We start from the raw sequence: 22,243 nt of genomic DNA on the forward strand, positions 1-22,243 counted from the left end.
ATTAAAGGGACGGTTCACGGTTTTTCACAACCCACGTCCTAGTTTGATACCCATGAACCTCAAATGACAAATCCTTTTGTTTCCTCTAGGAGCATTGATGACGGACGAGTTAACCCATTTACGAGAAACTAAAATGTCTGTCTACCTGTACTTAACGATTGTGCAATCTTTGTATCAAAAAATGTCTCAGCAGGCAAGTGAATAACTCACTACACTGGGGGGACCACGGGGGGGCCCAACCCACTCTCAACTTATCCTGACGATAGGACCCAAGCAAAGGGGAAAACGGACACGTATTATGACAAATGTTACTGATTCCAGTACCATAATAATGACTATCTCTGCTATTAACAGCTATTCTTGATGTTGTTGTGTGTTAAGATCGAAACGAGGACAAAAGATACCGGACAGACGATGCGTGCCGAGAGAAACCGTGCAATCCAGACCTCATTATGGATCAGGGGAATAATAGCCACATTAACGGTTCTGTATATAACGCTCTGTGTGATAACTAACGAAACAGACATTACTTTAACTGAAGACTCTGATACTAATCTTGTTCGCATGCGTCGTGACATCCAGGGATTTAAACCAACTAGCGCACTAGACTCAGTTGCAGGAGTTTGTCAGTTTGTTAAACATTGTTATACGTATTCACCACAACGGGATTAAACCTTTAAGATCAGACAATGGGGACATAGCACAAACGAACAATAGAGGAGAGAAAAGTAGGGGGTGAGGATTTAGAGTTTCAATAACACTGTTAAAACATTTGAGCAAGCATCATGATGGTGAATGAAATAATTTCTACTGTGAGTCTCTCAATAACACAGCAACAAGAGAAAAGGACAACAAAGGCTACAGCAGACGACAAGGCTAAGAAGAATGTTCCATCACATCAGATAGTGCCTCATTGCAACCGGAAACGCATGATGGTCCCTCTGTTGAAGATCGACTTAGGATATCAAAGAATCAAGACAAGACACCACCTAAAGAAACGAATTGACTATATCCCTATTTGTTAAAAATGTATAATTGTGAAACAAACTATGGAAAAACATTTGATTTGACTTAATGATGGAAATAATACCTACTTCATTTGTAATGAGTATTTAGACATAGTAATGAGAAACCTATTTGGATATTTTCTCCTTTAAACAACAAAAGGTTTTTATCCAAAGAAGGTGATTATTAATCAGAGTAGTTTAACCACAAAGTGACCACAAAGTGACCTTTTACTCATGCCAAGTCAATTGTGGAGTGAGATGTTTGTTCATTTTGTCAGGCCACATGACTAAGGACTTATATTTGTCTGTGGGGAAAATCATTTAATGACGATTCCGGAGGAGGAATGTAAGGTCTCAGCCATGTGGAAAGAAAAAGAGATAATTAAAGTTACTGTCCATTAGATGAGAAAAAAAAGAGTGAGCTGATAGGATGTGTTTTTCCATTGTGCATAGGTAAACTCTAAATACTGTATCATCAGTAATCTTAATCAAGTTGTAATATCTAGTGTTGACACTTCCTGCAAACTCTCTGTCCCATACGATGCACCCTGCAGCATGGAACCTGACTATGGACCAGTATAGAACATGGGTCAATAGGTCAGTATATTTAGGACCAGCCAACCAGCTGACCAGAGTCAAGTAACTGGGTTGTCATGACGACCAGCTCCTTATGGGAGATGAGGATTTCTCGTCAACAACCCTATCTAGACTCAACGGAGCCCTGTCTTTAGGATGATTTGTATGAGGGACAACTGCTTGCTTGATCATCAACTATTGCCTATAAGAAGGTACCCACTGGGGTAGTAGTGGTCTAGTGGATAGTGAGTTGGACTTGGGATCGGAAGGTTGTGAGTTCAAATCCCGCCTGAAGCCACACCACTACTAGTGTGCCCTTGGGTAAGGCACTTAGCCCTCAGTTACTCCAGGGGGAATGTCCCTGTAATTCGTAATTGTAAGTCGCTTTGGATAAAAGCGTCTGCTAAATGGCAAAATTAAAATTAAAAATTAAAGAAGCCACTGTAAAATGTCATTCTGTGTGCGTTCTCTGTCTGCATGTGACGGAACACATCCAGCGCTGTGGAATAAACTTTATCTTAATTGTCTACCTTGAGCAGTCATTAAATAATTACTTGGGGAATCAACGAATCTCGGCCTCCGCCCATCATCAGGGAAACATCTAATAACACTCACCTCTCTCTAACAAACATTCTCTCCCTTTCTCGCACACACACGCGCACACACACACACACACACACACACACACACACACACACACACATACACATACACATACACACACACATACACATACACATACACATACACATACACATACACATACACATACACATACACATACACATACACATACCTACAGATATGGAGAGATAAAAGGATGGAGGTAAGGACTGCTCATTATAGCAGTCTTCCTCGGCACTCTCTCGACCCACAGCAGCACAGGAGCTCCTTGCCTTTCACGCTGCCCACGTCATAGTTATAGTCCATTGTTAACTCTGTGCCTGCCTTGATACGCCTGCGCATGGCGTGCACACACACACAAACACACAAACACACATTAATGCCAATAGTGTACAACACAAACCAATGCACACAAGTATCAACTGCAAAAATCACAGTAAAGCGAAGATGCTAACAAGTGTCCTATACTAGTCTCATTGTTTTGCACACAATAATGCTAATGTGTTCAGGTCAAGCTAGGTCAAGATCCTTCACGAGACTCACTTGCTGGCGAAGAAGGCCACCCAGGGGAAACGCAGGTCGTGTGTGTCCACAAACACATTCTGAACAAACAGGTTAGGACTGCAGCTATGCTGTTTCGGGCGGAGAGGGAGGACAATATATGGTAAGGAAAGACCTTAGTTCCCTTTTACGAGTTAAACATCCAATTCATCCAGTGTACACACACAGTAAAGAAAATACACAAAGTTCAACACACACACACACACTCACATTGAGGTAGCGTCCCAGGTTGCCTTCCAGTTTAGCGTCAATGATGTAGCATGATTCCTCGCCGTCAAAGAACTGCCGTGTGTTTTTGGGTCCGCTGTCTCCCCCTCCTCCCCCCTGACTCTGTGTCCCGCCCTGCCCCCCCGTCTCCCCCCTTCCTCCCCCAGTTCCACCTGCGAGAGAGAGAAAGGGGCGGGGGTGGGCCAGTGAAAGGAGAGAGTAAATTCTGGGCGAAACACATATACAAATACAACAGATATAGTGTTGTTCTTTTTTTTTAAACATAAAATACAATTTAAACTTAAAAATCTCAATCACAATCACACACAGACACAGACAGACAGACAGACAGACAGACACACACACACACACACACACACACACACACACACACACACACACCTTCCTTGACCCCCTTGGCTTGGCTGCGTGTGGTGTAGCTCCTCTCTTTTTTTTTTTGCGTCTGGGTCTTCGGAGCGCCCTTGCCCATGGCGAGGGCGGAGACGGGCACCTTCAGCCGGCTCATGTCCACGCCGCTCCCGTCTCTGTCAGAGCAGTGGGCCTCGCTCTCGTAGCCCTCTTTGAACGCCTCCACGATCTCGATGTGGTCCAGGTTGGCAAAGTACTCGTCCCCCTTCTCCAAGCCCTCCTTGTTGGCAAAGTCGTCCGTCAAAATTTTCCCTGGAGGGAGGAGAGACAGAGAGATGAGAAAAAAAATAGAAATATGGAAATGATAAATTTTGCAACCCTAGGTAGGATGCATTCCTTTGCTTCACCTCCCTCCCTCCCTCCCTCCTTCCCTCCTTCCCTCCCTCCCTCCCTCCTTCCCACCCTCCCTCCTTCCCACCCTCCCTCCCTCCTTCCCTCCTTCCTTCCTTCCCTTCCTCCCTCCCTCCCTCCCACCCTCCCCCTCTCCCTCCCTCACCAACGTAGATGCAAAGGAAGGAGCCCTTGGCCACGTCGTCGAGGCAGCGGATCCCCCAGCCTTTGTTCCGCGTGTTGAAGAGCTGCAGACGCACCTGCAGGCCGTGCTGCACCAGCCTGTTGGTGCACATCTGACTACAGCACTTACACCTCTTATTACACTCATAGATCCTGAGGGGAGGAGAGAAGAAGAGAGGGGGAAATTCATTAATTCATTGTTTGTTTGTTTGACTTCGCAAAACGACACTGTCCGCTCTGTCATGTGGTCATAAGATAAGAGAGTGCGCTAGTGTTTGTGGGGGGGGCAAGCCAGACTGTGGGTTGGGAGTAGGGTTGGGTACCGAAAATCGGTACCGGTAGGTACCGGTTACTTTACATTCGGTATGTACCCGTACCGAATCGCAAAGGAGATTTCGGTACCTCATTTCGGTACTTTTCTATCTCGCCCCCTGATGTCCGGTGTCAACTGGCGACTCGTGACGTGACATCGCCTGTTCAATTTCCACTCAGTGAAAGCAGCGAGTACGGAAGGATAACGAGAAGGTTGCTAATAGCAACTTCCGCTAGCGGGTTGGCGTAACGCGACGCTCGACTTATGGGTGCGTTCCGTAAACTCGTTCTGGAATTCTGATCACCACTCGTGGAATGCCTTCTGTCCAATCAAATGACTTGCTCCCCTTATGACGTCGGGCCCAGTGTGCGCTGCGACGCTCTCAGAGCGAGTTTACGAACGCAAGCCTTTGATTGGACAGTGCACTCCAGGATTCGACGCGTCTGTTGATGACGTTGTGCGGATGTGTGGCTGCGTCTCTGCGAGGTGAACAACATGATCGGGGATCTCTTGATATTCGGGTACTGTCCTTATCCTACTACTGTGTCTGAAAAATCAATCGTCATGTCTTAATGTTGTCGACCGTGTTATTATTATATATATATATATATATATATATATGTCATTTAAAAAAATCTAAAGTACCGAATTAAGTACCGTTTTGGTACCGGTACCGTTTTTAAAGTATCGGTTAGGTACCGGTACCGGATAAAACCCAAACGGTACCCAACCCTAGTTGGGAGGTGTGTGATTTTGTGTGTGTGTGTGTGTGTGTGTGTGTGTGTGTGTGTGTGTGTCTCACCCGGTCAGCAGGCACTCGTCCAGTCTCTTGCTGGTGTATCCGGCGTTGGGGTTGATCTGTCCTCCTGGGGCGCAGGCTGTGGCCTGGAGGGTCAGCTGGTGACACGAACACTTGGACCTGGAGGAGAGACCAAAACATCATGGGTGACCTCAGCCAAACATAGGGAGGATTAGAGCTGATATACAAGGGTTACGGGGAGGTCAAAGGTCAAAAAGGTCAGACTGACTTGTCTCTGCAGCCGTCGGTACAGTCACAGCCGACCAGGAACTCGGAGCTGGTGTTGATGTAGACGCCGTCTTCAGGGATGCGCTCCTTACCTAGGACGAGAGAAACAAACACGGACCAGTCAACTCAGTATTCTTCAGGTAGTTTTACTGTATACTTTGTGGCAACCCTAAGGTACCCTAACACCATGTTATGGGGACCTCAACCGGTAATTTAAGAGCTCTCAGCACCACTGATAGAGGCCACCCCCCCGCCCAGGGGGGCGGGTCATAGCAGGGAGATACAATTGGCCGTGGGAAGTGCACCACGGGCTCATTAGCCCAACTGTTGCACCTGTGCCTCCGGGCGGAGGCCCAGATATGGAGACGGCGATCAGGCAGAAGGGAGAAGCTAGAGGAACCAGAGTGGCAACGCGGCAGAGGATGAGAGCCGGATTCCGGCAATTATGTTTGACGGTCTTAACCTAACGTGTTCTGTTTCTGTCTCCTCGTGATGGTAGAGAGAGAGGCGACGGCAGCCTACCCCAGAGGAGCACCTCACTCCCCTTCAAAGTACCCTCCAGCAGAGGAAGAAACTAAGTTGGACCTTTCCCCCCGTTGAACTATTCTTATTTTATTAAAAAACGCCCGTAGAGGCTAAAGAGTACCCTGGTTTCCGTGTCATTCTCTGGCTTGGGTGTGCGTGTGTGTCGTCCCCCCCCCCCCCCCCCCCCCCCCCAGTGGAACTCAGTGGTTGCCACAACCTCCGGAGCCCCAACCTAACGTCTGGTCCTTACTGTATGCCAAGTCTGGCGGAGGCGTGAGGTTGATCTCGTTGATGCAGGACAGCGGTATGTCCTCGCGGCCGTTTGTGATGTCTGGGATGTAGTAGAAGGGCTTCTGGGGCATGAAGCGCCGGTCGACCAGCACGTAGGGGTCCAGACAGAACATCTCCAGGAAGATGAAGTCGCAGCCCGTCTGGAACAGGTAGCGCTGGATCTCGTCCATGTTGTGCAGGCACTGGCCGCACGGAGCCTCGTAGTACACTAGGGAGGACATCTGGGGGGGGGGGGTGCAGAATTCCAAAATGTAAGGCAGGAAAACACAGTGACAACTCAATCCAGGGAGCCAAGAGAGGTGGGGACTTCCCCCTACTACATCCCTATATGTCCCCCTCCTCCTCCTCCTCCTCCATCCCTCTCCCCCTCTCTCTGACAGGCAGCAGTAATGTACGAGGGTATATACAGGAATCTTGAGGTTAATTTCAATACCTTTCTAAGACTTTTTAAAGACCTTGTCAATATTTTTCCAGACCTCACCTCCACTTGGAGCTGTAACCGTTTACATCAGTTACACCTTTAACTTAACAGTTTTAGTTTGCGATAGACTAGACCACTATCATACAACAGAATTTCCGGTTCATCTTTGTTTTTTAATAAAACTAACGATTTCACAAACTTTTACTAAAAGTTTTAAGGACTCAAACTCTTTGGACAGAGTCTAATTCAGAAAAATACCTACAAAATTCAAGACCTCATAAAATCGTGATGGGTATCCTCATAAAATCGTTTCCCAAAATTGATTTATACTTTTCAAGACACCACGGATACCCTGTGTACTATGGGTCCATCCTACCTTGCGGTTGACTCTCCGCTGTGTGGTCGTGCGTCTGAAGTCGTACAGTAGGGGGTGGAGGAGGGGGTTCCTGCCCCGGTGCAGGTCTCGTCGGGGGGGCCGGATGCGGTTCAGGCAGGTGGGCTGACATGTAGTGTGTTGCATGTAGAAGACCAGGTCGGCCGGGGTGCGGTACGACGGTTCGTGGGGGATGCTGTCGTTGAAGAACTTAAAGGGGGTTGAAGGAAGAGGGGGGGGAAGGAGAAGAGCAGGAGGAGCAGGAGCAGGAGGAGGAGGAGGAGGAGGAGCAGGAGCAGGAGCAGGAGCAGGAGGAGGAGGAGGAGCAGGAGGAGCAGGAGGAGGAGGAGGAGGAGCAGGAGCAGGAGGAGCAGGAGCAGGAGGATGAGGAGGAGGAGCAGGAGCAGGAGGAGCAGGAGCAGGAGCAGGAGCAGGAGGAGGAGGAGGAGCAGGAGCAGGAGGAGGAGCAGGAGCAGGAGGAGCAGGAGCAGGAGGAGGAGGAGGAGCAGGAGCAGGAGGAGCAGGAGCAGGAGGAGGAGGAGGCAGTTGCAACTGCTGATGTTGTAATAAAGGATTATGGAGATGGGACGCCTCTAGGGGAGTCAGAGTCTGGATGGAGCCTGTCTGGAGGACGTACAATCTGGAGAGAGAGAGAGAGAGAGAGAGAGAGAGAGAGAGAGAGAGAGAGAGAGAGAGAGAGAGGGAGGGGCGGAGAGAGAGAGGGAGGGGCGGAGAGAGAGAGGGGCGGAGAGAGAGAGGGAGGGGCGGAGAGAGAGAGAGAGGGAGGGGCGGAGAGAGAGAGGGAGGGGCGGAGAGAGAGAGAGAGGGGCGGAGAGAGAGAGGGGCGGAGAGAGAGAGAGAGGGACGGAGAGAGAGAGGGAGGGGCGGAGAGAGAGAGGGGCGGAGAGAGAGAGAGAGGGACGGAGAGAGAGAGTGAGAGGGGCGGAGAGAGAGAGAGAGGGGCGGAGAGTCGTTGACAGAATTAGACAAAAATATGTCCATAGTTACTTGCATAGTTCATTAGCGAATCATCTACAGGCTTTTGATACGAGGCACTCGTCACTCACCTAGATGGGTTAACACTAGAACAGCCGTGAGGTGTTAAACAGCACCAGTGAGTACAAAAAAATGTCTACCTTTGCACTCGATCACATTTCAGGACCCTCCTTTCATGACTTTTCCTAGATATGTGCGTTCTACCACCCAGCATTTTTACATTTTCAAAATCGAGTTAGTATAAAGCGTTTTAGCAGTATTTCTGTGTGTGTCTGTGTATTTGTGGCTGCTATCTTTTTCTCCAAGCCTGCAATTCTCTTTTATATCAGCAGAGGTAGCAAGGGGGCACACACTGTGCTCAAATTCAGGCTTCAGTGCTGAATGAGACACAGTGCATAAGACTGATATTTGTGTTTATATATAGGCTATAATAACAATCAAAATAAGATATGTATATGTGCAGACAGTTATGAAAATGATAAACTGTACAGTATGTCTCCCAATCAATGTTCGTTCAGACAATACAACCAAAGGCGTAAAAATACTGATGTTCTCATAATGTAATTATAGATATAGCTAAATTAGACTGTAGACTGCTATGGAGGTATATTGAAACCAATATATAGATTATATATATAGATTATATATACAACCTGATTGGATTAAATAAGATTCTGTTGTGATTGTGTTGACATTGTTGTGATTGCAAAATAAATCTTGGTTATGTAATGTGTAAAGAACATGATGACACGAATGCCTATTATGATGATATGCAAAAGGGACAATCTGTGTCTATGAATCTTGAACAATCACCGGTTGAATATGCTAATATAGGAACAGTGCCTAAAACCCCACTTCAAAAGGTTGTTATTCAAAGGCAGCATCCAAAGCCTACTAACACATTGCACAGTAAAAGAGAACATGATCAAATGTCAACAATGAATAATCAGTCAACAATGGATAATCTTATCAATCAAGACACCATGTCCAATGTAGAGCAAAAACATGACATCGCTGATATCCTTCTTACTCAGCAGAAACTTGCTTTACTTCCTGTGAGGGAAATGAATACATTTGATGGAGACCCAATGAATTTCCTACCCTTTATGCGTGCTTTTGAACATTGTATTGAGGACAAGACAAGTAGCAATCCAGACAGGCTTTATTTCCTGGAACAGTACACCACTGGACAGTCACGAGACTTGGTGCGTAGCTGCATGCATATGCAACCAGACAGAGGCTATGCTGAAGCTAAGAAGCTACTTGAAAAGAACTTTGGAAATGAAATCAAGATAACCAGTGCCTACATGGAAAAAGCCTTGAACTGGCCAAGCATAAAGGCTGAAGATGGAAAGTCACTACAGGCCTATGCACTGTATGCAAACATATTCAATGGCATGATCTCTTTCTGATCGTTTCCGATCACCACACAAAGGATGCCTCCAACAAGCCCTTCAAACCATCCCCCACCAGAAAGGTTGTACTTACAGGAAAGTAAGGAGAAGAAGGGAGAGAGTATATTGACAATTGATAATAAGATATTGATAATGTATTTCGCTGTCGACCAAAATCGTTTGAAATGACGTGCTTGTGCATTGAATGACACTATGTACAGCGCTGTCAATTTTTTAAAATAATGCAATAGGCTATATATATGAATGTTCAGTTGTGATATGAAGTAGCCAACAATTCTCATGTCGACCATGATAATAATAGGCTACAACAAGGTTGTACATAGATATACGCAGATTCATATTTGGATAGTTGATTTTGGCACCATTGTATAGTAGCCAATTGCAGAGAGTATACATTATTTTGTTTGTTTACTGCACATTATAAATGAAATGATGTGTATTAATTATTTTGTTTGTTTGAATCCTCACTGTGTTCATGTTATAATGTTTAGTGAACAAACAATTGTTGGGTGTTTGGAATTCTCTTGCCGTGAAATGTGTACTCGACATGCGCTCTGCGCTGCGGGCTACATTTGATTATGTAATCATCAACGATTGATTAGTAGGCCATTGTTTATCAAAGATGAATCCTGACAATTGAATTCCATTTGAGATCGAGACTCGGTAGCCCAATAGTGATAATGAGTTCAATCTGTAAACAGTTATCGTCTCAATAGGACGGCCAATGTGATGCGTTGTTTTTTTGATTTTGCATTCCTTGTTTCGTGGTAAACTAATCTCTTTCTGATCGTCCCGTTCACAAAAACCTAAGGTGCATAAGTCACGTAATATGGTGAAATAAATGTTCGTTCAGACAATCACTGTATGGGACAACTCGTTTCTAAGTTACAAACTTCTGAGTTACAATCACTTGATTCAATTCATGAGCGAGCCAAGCGGGTTTCAAAGCTTACAAGCTTACAGCAGTCGATTGTCTGCTGATGTTAGGGCCGGCGTGAAGTTCACGACAAATAAACAGACTTTGTGAAGCTCATAACTATGATAACACAATATTGCAATATTTATTACTATTCTTTTTTAATAATGATAATCAACTTTCATTCATTAGTAAAGCTCCCGCAGTCTCAATCAATCTCCTCTCCATATATAGCATTTAATCTGTTCCATAGTTCGTTCTCAGCTGACTCAAGCTTCATATCAGATTGCTCTAATAATTTCCCCACTTCTCTGCTCATAGGAACTTTATGCATTTTAGAGAAACATGCAGAGCATGTATTTGACAAATAAACGTGTAGGCTATGAACTAGTTTCTAAAGTGAGTTACAATCACTTGATGCAATGGTTGACGGGGGAGGGTAATCTTATTGATCGTTTCCCATCAGCAAAACAATAGCTGCCAATTCATGAGCGAGCCAAGCGGGTTTCAAAGCTGCCAAGCAGGTTTCAACGCTTACAAGCTTACAGCAGTCGATTGTCTGCTGATGTTACGGGCACGGCCGGCGTGAAGTTCACGACAAATAAACAGACTTTATCACTGTGAAGCTCATAACTATGATAACACAATATTGCAATATTTATTACTATTATTTTTGTATAATAATAATCAACCATCATTCGTTAGTAATGAAAACTCCTGCAGTTCCGATCAATCTCCTCTCCACTTTACACATTACATAACCAAGATCTCTTTTGACATCACAACAATGTCAACACAATCACAACAGAATCTTATTTTATCCAACCAGGTTTTATATTTTGATTATGACATCATGTCTTTCAACATTGTCACACTTTTCATTACACACATTAGCGGCATCAAAAATGATGGGCTGGGCGTGCGAGGGAGCGTGCTTATTCTGGCAGATTGTGAAATATTAAAACCAATAACATTCTGAATGATTTTTCATTCTGTACTCTTTCTCTCCTTTCTTTCATGTATTTTCTTTTCTTTTTCTCAATTAGTAGTCTCCTAATCTCGCTACAGTTTGAGCGAGACTGTAACTGTCATTGTTTGAATGAATGAATGAATGGTCTTTATTTGTCATTGATATAGTACAGGTACCAAACAACGAAATTTGGGAGGGGGGGCTCCCCTGGTGCTAGGAAACTAGGTGCTAGGAACTGGTGCTATAACTGTGTTCATGTTATAATGTTTAGTGAACGAACAATTGTTGGGTGTTTGCCACAAATCGGAATTCTCTTGCCGTGAAATGTGTACATCAAATAACATGATGTCGGCGATCTACTAGAACTGCGGGACGACTGCAATGTAGGCTACCATATCATACCGTTTTATATTGAAAAATATGATGGTAAATAAATACATGTGGGACCGATGTATGATGGCAGAGGTGTGGTGTGTATCAGTCAGTCTTGTTCCAGCGATAAGACATGCGCTCTGATCAATGAACAAAGAGATCGGGTTTCCCCCGCGGTGTGTTGCGTGTTCACGCTTCTTGCGTGACATCGCCCTCCAGCGATCTTTGTGCGTCAGTACACTCTTCTCTATGTTAAACTATCATAGTGCTGAAGCACACCTCATCGCGCTTGAATAAGGTCGCGATCCGCGGCGCTCCCAGTGTTAATGGGGGTGGCAGGGGAGGTGTGGGGTTGCATGGCGACGGGTCTAGGGCTAGGAGTGGGGGCGGGTCCATCACTCGCCAATCGAACAGGGCCTCCAAATGACGCAACGAATGGGGAAGTACTAGCCATTTGTTGTTTATAAGCACTGGAAGAGAGAGCGAGAGAGAGAGCGCACAAGTCCCTGTGTCTTCAATAATAATAATAATAATAATAATAATAATAATATTTTATTTGCCATGCATTCAACTTCAATCAATTGTTGGAATGTGATATTTTTTGCTCTAGGCACAGGGTCAGCCATAGTCAGCGCCCCCTGGAGCAATTAGGGGTTAAGTGCCTTGCTCAAGGGCACGTGCAGTTTCCTCCTGAGGCGGGGATGGAACCAGCGACCTTCCGATTACTAGCCGGCCTCTCTAACCTCGAGGCTACCGCCGCCCCCCCAATGTAACATAACATAAACATAAACGGTAGTGTGTGTGAGTGTCATATAATATACTGTATATATGTGTGTGTGTGTGTGTGTGTGTCACTCACTCTGCGCGTGCAGGCTGAGGGGGCTGGGTACGCGAGGTGGACGGCGCTTCTTTAGTGGGGGTCACGGAGCTGACCCCCTCACTGGTGTACTGAACCACTGGACCCTTCGTCCTCAAAGCTCCTACACACAGAGAGAGACGGAGACAGAGGGAGATCTGTTTGATTGATCTTACAAACTCATTGACAGACAGACTGATCGATTGATTCGATTGTGACTGATTGTTTACCCATGTTGGGCCGTGTCCTCTGCTGGCCGGCCATCTTCTTCATGTCCATCTTCATGTTGAACATGGGCTGCAGCCTGGTGGAACCGCGGTAGATCCACTCACTCCGCTTATCATCCTGTGGACGACAACACCACATCACCGCTATAGAAGGACGTGTTTTCGTGACATAAGTCATTTAGGCAGAGTGTACACCATCAGGGTATATACAGGAATATTGAGGTTAATTTCAATACCTTTCTAAGACTTTTTAAAGACCTTGTCAATATTTTTCCAGACCTCACCGCCACTTCGAGCTGTAACCGTTGACATCAGTGACACCTTTAACTTAACATTTTTAGTTTGCAATAGACTAAACCACTATCATACAACACAATTTCCGGTTCATCTTTGTTTTTTTATAAAACTAATAAATTCACTAAAAGTTTTTAGGACTCAAACTCTTTGGACAGAGACTAATTCAGAAAAATACCAACAAAATTCAAGACGTCATAAAATCGTGATAAGACTTTTTAATACTTATTAAGGGTCTTGATTTTTCCAAAATGGATTTATCAACTTTTAATACTTTTCAAGACACCACGGATACCCTGTTCATACCACGCTGCTCTTCATACTAAACACACCACAACTTACTTTTGAACGTAATCTATTCTAACCGAACGGTGACGGACGGTGTACGTACCATGAAGAGGATCTTGACAAGGCTTTCGTCGACCTCCTCCACCCGGCTCCTCAACCACGTCCCCTCCCCCTCCGTCTTGATGACCTCTCCCACCTTGAGCGCCACCATGGGCCGGTTGGGGTAGGCTGTTATATACTCCTCTATGAAGTCTCGACGAGACACGTCCTCGATATCGTCCCAGGTACGCTTCACTAATCAGGGGAAGGAGAGAGAGAGTGAGATGGAGAGAAGAGGTGGGTGGATAAGGATAGATAGAGAATGAAAGTAACCTAGAGAGGTGACAAGCTGTGGGAACCATACATGAAGAACATGTAGGATAGAATACATTTTGTTTTTGTTTTGTTTTTTATTCAATCCAAAATTGATGCAGGTTGTGTGTGTCTATGTTTGTGATCTTTGTTATTGTATGTTTCTCTTTCTTTGTCTTTTGTTGTTTTTTCTTTGATGTTGGCATATAAAAATGATAATAAAAATATTGTGAAAAAAAAAACCTAGAGAGGAGACTTACGGGGTCGGCAGACTGGGTAGAGTTCCCGCAGGGACACATAGGAGGCGTAACCGTCATCGAAGAAGATCAGGAACCTAAAACACACACCGACATAGGATCTGATAAACGCTTTTCACAAACTTGTTTTGAAATAAATGGCACATCAACAGTTTGTTTTATTGACATGCTCCATAGAAAGCCAGTGTTTCCCCTTGGTTTGCTGCCTTGGGGGGGGTGGCATGGACCATGGCATGGACCCCCCCCCCCACCCCCAGCCCAGGGGGTAAGACCCTGCTACATACCAGCGTCATGTCCAGGGGTGTACTTGTACATTAAGCTGCCTCACGCTACGGAAACGGGAGATAGGCCCCTAAGGGCCGTTAGGCTCCAGAACCATCGGTTCTCAAGGCTACTTACTTATGTGGTCTTGACTACCTGTCCACTTTCTCACCCGGTTCTTGCTCTCTCGCTCTCTGGTATGCTGACTAGGGGTGGGACGATTAGAAAATGTCATGTCACGATTATCGTGGGCAAAATAATCGCGATTTTTCTTTTTTTAATGCCAATAAAACACACTGTAATCACTTTAACTTAGATTTTGTTGTATTTTTAGGACATTTTAAGTCAGTAATTCAAATTCAGATTCTAGTGGCACATATCTCTGGCCATAATCCGGGTCCTTAAGAAAGAGCAATTCCTTTTCGGCCAATCAGCACCTTTCATTAACGTACCCAAGGAAGTTTAAAGAACGCACTCCCAGTGTTGCCAACTTCCAGAGCCCCTTGGCGACTTAATTAGTCAAAAGCGACCAGCGACAAATCTAACTTCCTTTTCTGGTCATTTGGGGAATTACTGTAAAGCATCTAACATATCCTGTATTCCACGGTTCACGTTACAACCGAGCTCAGGAGAGACGAGTAGGGATACAGTCTATGGCGAGCGAGGGTTGCCGTCTCCTCTCTCCCTCAACACTCACTCCCGCGGCCAGTCTGATAGCAGCCGCGGGGAGCGTACCGTTGTTCCCCGGGTCCTCGCAGGGGGGTCGGGCAAAGTTCGGGAAAAAACGGACGGTTGTCATGTGTTTATACAGCATGGATATTACGTGCCTAATGCCTTTGATGCGCACACTTGCTACTTGCCGCTTTAATCATTGTATTTAGCCTATAGCACAAGTCATGCATTGAATGTAACCTCAAGTGCTGAACAGTATTAAGTAAACCACAATATATTTGCTAAAGCTTAGGGGCGACCGTGCCTTTTGCAGCCATAGACTGTCACTGCCTGGTAATAACAAGGAAGGCCAATGACAGTATCCCGTCTAAAGTTTTTCACCAGCCATGGTGAGTAGGCTAGCATACGTTACCTAGTGACTGACTGACAAGGCTGACTTGACAGTAACGTTACCCATGCAGGCTGAACAATAGCGCGAGACAAGTTCTGTGAGGATATTCGCGCGCGGCTCATGTGAGGAATTGCAATTATATTACAGTAACAGTCGCTAACTTGACTGCAAAAGTAATGTAGCCTAGGCTGAAAAATAGCGCCAGACATTTGTTAAACACAGTTTATTCATAACATACGATTATGACGATTATTCAAATAATTAAAATTCTCCACATTAAGTTATCGCGGGTGTTTTTATCGCGATTAACGATAAAAACTATAATCGTCCCATCCCTAGTGCTGACACCATCCTGCTCTCTCTCATTCTCTCCTTCTCTATCCTCCTCTCTCCCTCTTTTGCTGTCAACCAAAAGGCAAACATAACAACCAGAGTATTTATAATCTAATAAGAGGTATACATTGATCCATATCAATTTATAACATAATTATAATTGAATATTGGATTGCTGTGGGCAATGTCCAACTATAAAAAACAGACATTTCCAATGCTTCAATCCACTGTTCATGTACTGTAAATATGCCATTATGGTATTAGAAAGATTGTATATCTACTAGACACTTTCTAGTCACAATAATAACGACCCATTTTAACCAACTTTCTCTGTCAGAACACTCAGCAATTATATTTGCTAACGTTTCATCTGCAGACATCCCACCCGGCAAAAAACTCTGTCGCGTCGCACGCACACACTTGCGCAAAATCTTTTATTATTCTCCAGCGCTGCCACAGTGCGAAGCGAAGTGTGGAGATAGGGCAGGTTATGCGAGACTACTGGCGGACTAACGTTACCAACGAGCCCATGGGCTTGCCACTCGCCATGTTCGGGTTGGATGCCCCCACAAGGCAATTGTAAGGGAAACACTGGAAGCAGAACCTGTGTGCATTGTTAAAAACATCCACATTATCTCTTCCTGTAAAGACACACACAAACGATCGCCTCGCCCCCCTCCCACCCCCTCCACTCACCTACTGCGATTCATCTTATAGGGCATCTCTGCTACTATGCCAGCATACAGCCACACTTGGTTCCCGTCCTTGTACTTAGCGACCACCCTGGCGCCCACGTACAGTCGCTCCAGAGTAGGGTGATAGTCAAACGCCACGTGGTTCCCGGACAGCAGGCTCTTTCCCTTGTTCTCAAACTTCACCTTGAACTTATAGCCACTCCCTACAACACAAAGACAGACAGATGGAAACAGGGTGGTGTTCAATCTATTCACTACAAACAAAAGAGAGAAAATAAATACAAGCGTGGAACTTAAAAAGGAGCAAGGCGTAGGTCTGTTGGATATATGCCACCTCTGGCCACCGTGGTGAAATTCAGTTCAAATGGTAAATGGACTGCACTTATATAGCGCTGCTCCAAAGCTGCTCCAAAGTGCTTTACAACGGCCTCTCATTCACCCATTCACACACCCATTCACACACCAATGGCGGCAAGCTGCCATGCAAGGCGCCGGCCCGCTCACTGGGAGCAATTTCGGGGTTCAGTGTCTTGCCCAAGGACACTTCGACATGTGGCCAGCCGGGGCTCTGATCTGCCAACCTTGTGATCATTAAACGGCAACTCTACCTCCTGCGCCACAGCCGCCCCAGTTCAAAGTTTAACATCCTCCCTAATGATACTACTACTACTACTAATAATAATAATCCCCTGAAATGGACATGGAGTGTCTGACATTAGCTGATGTGTTTCAGCATGGGTGCACGATTTGAAGAGGCCACCAGAACACCCTCCCCTAGAACACCCCTACTGGCCAGTAACAACATGTTTGTATGCAAACTAAGTGTCTTAGAAAAAGAGCTTTTCAGGACCAAAAACACTGTTCGAAAATGAGACATCTCATTCCCTGAGCACTACTGATTAAACATCATCAAAGCATCATCGGGAAGCTTTTGGACAGCTGCTTTTTTGGGGGTTTTCTTACCGACTGGATTGATGGCGATGAGAGTGCCTTTGTGCCAGATCTGGGTGCGTTTCCTTCCCAGAATGCTCATGTCCATGCGGAGCTCGTCGTCTTTCAGGTTGGGGTTAGGCTGAGTGGGGGTGTTGGTGGGAGCCTGGGACACAAACACCGCTGGCATGGGCAACGGCGGGTGGACGCCACCTAGAGAGTCATCGTCTATCTCGAGGCCCTCCAGGCTCGGGTCCCAGTCCTCCACCTCCATACTGAGAGAGAGAGAGAGAGAGAGAGAGAGAGAGAGAGAGAGAGAGAGAGAGAGAGAGAGAGAGAGAGAGAGAGAGAGAGAGAGAGAGAGAGAGAGAGAGAGAGAGAGAGAGAGAGAGAGAGAGAAAGAGAGAGAGAGAGAAGATGGGACAGAGGGGAAGGGTAATAACGCGTAAGAATTAGGGGTGTAACGGATCACCTAACTCACGGATCGGATCGTGTCACGGTTTTTGAATCACGGATCGGATCATTTTTCGGATCAACACAAAACATTTTTGTTTTTATAAAAACTGCTTTTTCCTTGAATTCTGTAAAAACACCACTTTTACTATGTGACAAAAACCAACAACATTCAAGATGTCAAAACTGGTAATATATATATATATATACATACATATATATACATATATATATATATAATATATATATAACATATTCTACACTCAAACATTACATAATTATACTGAAATACACTCAATTTAAATGATAGGAGAGAGGGAGGAGGCGCCTGGTTGCAGCAGTGAATCACTGGGCTCTTTAAAGCAGATGAATAAACATGTTTTATGCCACTTTTAACTAAATAATAAAGTGAACCCTTATTTTGAACATGGTATGAAAAAAATGCCTACATTATCAGAAGTTGTCGAGCTACCTTTTTCGTGCCTCCCGTCATAGTTGACAGAGAAGCCAAAGTGCTCCCATACATGGGATTTAAATGACGAGGGAGGCATTTCGAGTTCTTCTCCGCTGAACAACGTAACATGATACACTTGGGCCGCGTTCGTAAATTCGCTTTGAGAGCGCCGGAGCGCACACTGGGTCCGACGTCATAAAGGGACCAAGTAATTTGATTGGACAAGAGGCGTTCCTTGAACGCTGATCAGATTCCAGAGCGGATTTACGAACGCAGCCTTGTTGTTGTGGATTCCCAGCTTCACGTGTAGTGAGCAAACAACGGATTCTTTTTCTTTCGCATTATCAACCTATCATTGCGCTTTAGAGTAAAACAAAGCCCGCAACTGTCGCGTCTATCTTTTCATGGCAACTCTACATTGTGATTTACAAGAGATATTAAGTAAGATATTAAGTAATATTATTACTTGTTAACAGTGATACAGTATATAGGTTTGCTTCTCTGTCCACTTTATCCAAGCTAGACCCCCTGTATCATTCGGTTCTAAGATACATCACCAATAGTGCCTTCAGGACCCATCACTGTACACTGTATAGTCTGGTTGGATGGCCATCTCTTTCTGTCAGAAGGCTCCAACACTGGTACACTCTTGTGTTTAAAATCATCTCTGGCTTCTTACCGAATTATCTGGGCCTGAAGTTCATCCCTATACCGAGTGGCTCGGGTCTCAGGTCTCGTAGATGGCTACAATACAAGGTGCCATTTATCATGAACAATGTTGGAAGGGCAAGCTTGTCTTATTATGGCCCTTGGTCTTGGAATGACCTACAGACTACTTTTAAATTAGAGGCCCTTATTTCCATAAGTATCTTCAAGCGTAGATAAAAGGATGTGGTCACCGCTCGCTGTACCTGCTTTGGTTAGACTTCTCAATGTTTTAATCACCTTGTAAATACCCCTACCATTGTTTGTCTATTGTATTGTTGCCACTGTCTTATGTCCTGTCTTGTTATCTGAACTGTTTTTTAAGCTACTATTTTGACCCTGTCTTGGCCAGGTCTCTCTTGTAAAAGAGGTTTTAATCTCAATGTGACTTCCTGGTAAAATAAAGGTAAAAAAAATAAAAAAAATAATGTGCAATTGATCCGCGGTACACACGCGTTCCGAACCGTGGAGGGTGATCCGAACGGATCACGGAGTCAGGATGTGTGTGAGACAACGAGTGTGTGAGACAGGGAGTGTGTGAGAGAGGGAGTGTGTGTCAGGATGTGTGTGAGAGACAGGGAGTGTGTGTCAGGATGTGTGTGAGACAGGGAGTGTGTGTCAGGATGTGTGTGAGACAGGGAGTGTGTGTACCTCTGCTCCTCCTCCGAGTCCTCCTCCACGTAGAACGCCGTGCGGCGCCCCTGGTTACGGATGCGCATCGACCCACCTTCCCCGTCCCCATCCCCCTCCTCCTCCTCCTCCTCTTCCTCCTCGTGTGGCGATGATCCCCTCCGGTGCGACCGGAGCGAAGACTGCGCGAGGGGAGTGGTCTCGGCGCTGAAACGCCGTCCGCGCCCCTGGTTACGAGTGCGCCCCGACCCCCCTTCCCCTGCGTCCGCTTCCTCTCCCTCCTCTTCCTCCTCCTCCTCCTCTTCCTCACCTGGCGCTCCCCTCCGGTGCACCGACCGGGCGGGGGGAGTGGTCTCGTCGTTGATCAACGCGGAGGGGGAGGGGTCCAAGGAGTCGGTGGGGGGCGGGGGCGGGACGTCCTCCGTCCGGATCAGTCGCGGCCTACCGCGTCGCGGCTTGGGCGTCAGTCCCGCGCCGCCGGAGTCCGACAGCACGGCCGCTTCCTGCGCGGACGAGGAAGTCCCGCCCTCGTCGCCCGTCGATTGGCTGAGCTCGTCTTCGGGGGTGGAGCTCCGGCGGTGGCCCCTCCTCCTCAGGGCCTCCAGTTCCTGCTTGCTCTTGCGGCCTCTCTGCTTGCCGGGCGGCCGGCCCCGGGGGTTGCGCGGAGGGCTGGCCGGGGTCGCGACCTCCGGAGGAGGGGTCACCGGCGTGTCCGCCTTGGGTCTCCGCCCCCTCCTCCCCACGCCGAGGGTCACGTGACCCCCGTGGCCATTCAGGTGGGTGGAGCTCTGCGGGGAGCGGCTGGGAGGAGAGGCTAGGGAGAGAGAGAGAGAGAAAGAGAGAGAGAGAGAGAGAGAAAGAAAAAGAGAGAGCACACAACTTGTGTCACTTCCAGGTTTGGAAAAGATTTTGGGCGGGGGGGCAATAGGCTTAACGTATCACTTTCCCCCCCTTTTTTTTTTCTTGAAATGATTGTTCTTGCATGTGTCCGTCGGTCTTACCGCGTGTGTGTCGTTCAGGTGTCCTGTGTTTCCGCCGCGTGCTGCCCCCGCTGTTACCGTCAGTGACGGGAGAGTGTCTGGAGCGTTCGGCGGCGGCAGGAGATGAACCAGACGCTGAGTTCTGGGCTCGCAGTGACCGGGGGGAGGGCTCTACTTGGAGAGATGGGAGACGGAGTCAATCTCAATCTCATTTTGTAAAAATAAAAATTGTGCGAAAATCGTATCATGAACTGAGTATCGTGAATCGTATCGAATCGTGAGTTGAGTGCATCGTTACATCCCTAGTGTGTGTGTGTGTGTGTGTGTGTGTTCTCACCCGCTGTACTGTGTGTGTTGCTGCCGCCCAGCGTAGGCGAGGAGACGGAGGTGTGTCCCCCAGAGCGTGTTGTGCTGCGCGTGCGTCCGGGCGCCTGCGCGTCGGCCTTCCCGTTGAGGAGGGGGGGGGGTGTCTGTCTCGGCGGGGGCAGGTGCTGCCTGAGGGAGGGGGGGCGCGGGGGGGCCGCGGGGGTGGATGTGGTGGGGGGCTCCACTCTGAGGGTGCCCCTCGACATCACACGCTTCTTCCTCTCTGGGCTGGAGGGGGGGCAGAACAGGGTTATAGCACACACACACATACAGACACACACACACACACACACAGATGGAATCGTTTGTAATCAAACTGGCTGGGTCTGCTCCGCTCCAGGTTGCCCTCATCTACTGCCCACCCAAAGCCTCCACTACCTTCATGGCAGAGCTGTCTGAGTTGCTCACCTCCCTCTGCTCCACATCCCCATCCACACTACTGCTCAGTGATTTCAATATCCACGTGGACACCAGCAACTGCAAGTTTGCTGCTGAATTTCTATCACTCCTGGACTGCTTCAACATCACCCAACATGTCCAAGGTCCCACACACACCAAAGGCCACACACTGGACTTGGTGTGCTCCACTGGACCCCCTGACCTACGGTGCCTGGACCTGGCTGTTTCTGACCACCATGCCGTCCTCTTCACTGTCCTGGTCTCCCTGCCCAGGCAGCATCCCAAACGCACCATCTCATTTAGGAATATCAAATCTGTGAGTGCAGTGGAGAGGCTGTCCAAAAGAAACGGCCTCACAGTCCATCTCCTGGCTTACAGGGACCATGTGACTGCCTACAAGGATGCTCTCTAGACTCCCACACTAAGACCCTATATTATTCCCGTCTCATTGGCTCCCAGCAAAACCCCAGAACACTATTCACCACCATCAACCGTCTACTCTGCCCCCCCGACGCCCCCCACCCTCCTGGTGCTCCCGACCGGTGCTCCAAATTCCTGGACTTCTTTCACTCAAAGGTTGACTCCATCCCCCAGCAGCTCCGGGCACCAGCCCCTCCCGCTCCTCCTGCACCCGAGCCACACAACGACCCCGCCCCAGCGCCGTGCCCCCCCAATGCTGCTTTTCCTCCTTCTCTCCAGTGGACGCTGCCCAGGTCACCAGGCTGGTCACCCTGGCCAAGACCTCAACCTGCTCACTGGACCCCATGCCTACAGCCCTGGTCAAGGACTGCTTACTGGTCAAGGTCTGCCCCTACATGGTGGATAATAAGAATTGACAGCAGGTACTCAAGTCACCTAAATATATCCAGTTCCTGCTTGCTCTTGCGGCCTCTCTTCTTGCCGGGTGGCCGGCCCCGGGGGTTGCGCGGAGGGCTGGCCGTGGTCGCGACCTCCGGAGGAGGGGTCACCGGCGTGTCCGCCTTGGGTCTCCGCCCCCTCCTCCCCACACCGAGGGTCACGTGACCCCCGTGGCCATTCAGGTGGGTGGAGCTCTGCGGGGAGCGGCTGGGAGGAGAGGCTAGGGAGAGAGAGAGAGAGAAAGAGAGAGAGAGAGAGAGAGAGAGAAAGAAAAAGAGAGAGCACACAACTTGTGTCACTTCCAGGT

At 47.3% G+C, this 22,243-nt stretch overlaps 1 protein-coding gene across 1 annotated transcript; it reads right to left on the reverse strand.

Moving 5' to 3' along the window:
- Positions 1–2,423: 2,423 nt before the first annotated feature.
- LOC308150800 (histone-lysine N-methyltransferase SETDB1-B-like) lies at positions 2,424–20,885 on the reverse strand (the record flags this gene model as incomplete). Its single annotated transcript, XM_080523595.1, has 18 exons — positions 2,424–2,541; positions 2,751–2,839; positions 2,979–3,148; positions 3,378–3,656; positions 3,901–4,070; positions 5,033–5,149; positions 5,259–5,349; positions 6,033–6,294; positions 6,871–7,077; positions 12,461–12,516; positions 12,623–12,737; positions 13,305–13,495; positions 13,813–13,886; positions 16,163–16,364; positions 17,125–17,366; positions 19,355–20,147; positions 20,335–20,484; positions 20,651–20,885. The coding sequence occupies 18 exons, from the start codon at positions 20,883–20,885 to the stop codon at positions 2,424–2,426; spliced, it is 3,561 nt and encodes a 1,186-aa protein (XP_080379721.1).
- Positions 20,886–22,243: the final 1,358 nt, after the last annotated feature.

This window comes from Nansenia antarctica, assembly GCF_963989245.1.
Source record: "Nansenia antarctica genome assembly, chromosome: 2".
NCBI lineage: Eukaryota > Metazoa > Chordata > Actinopteri > Argentiniformes > Microstomatidae > Nansenia > Nansenia antarctica.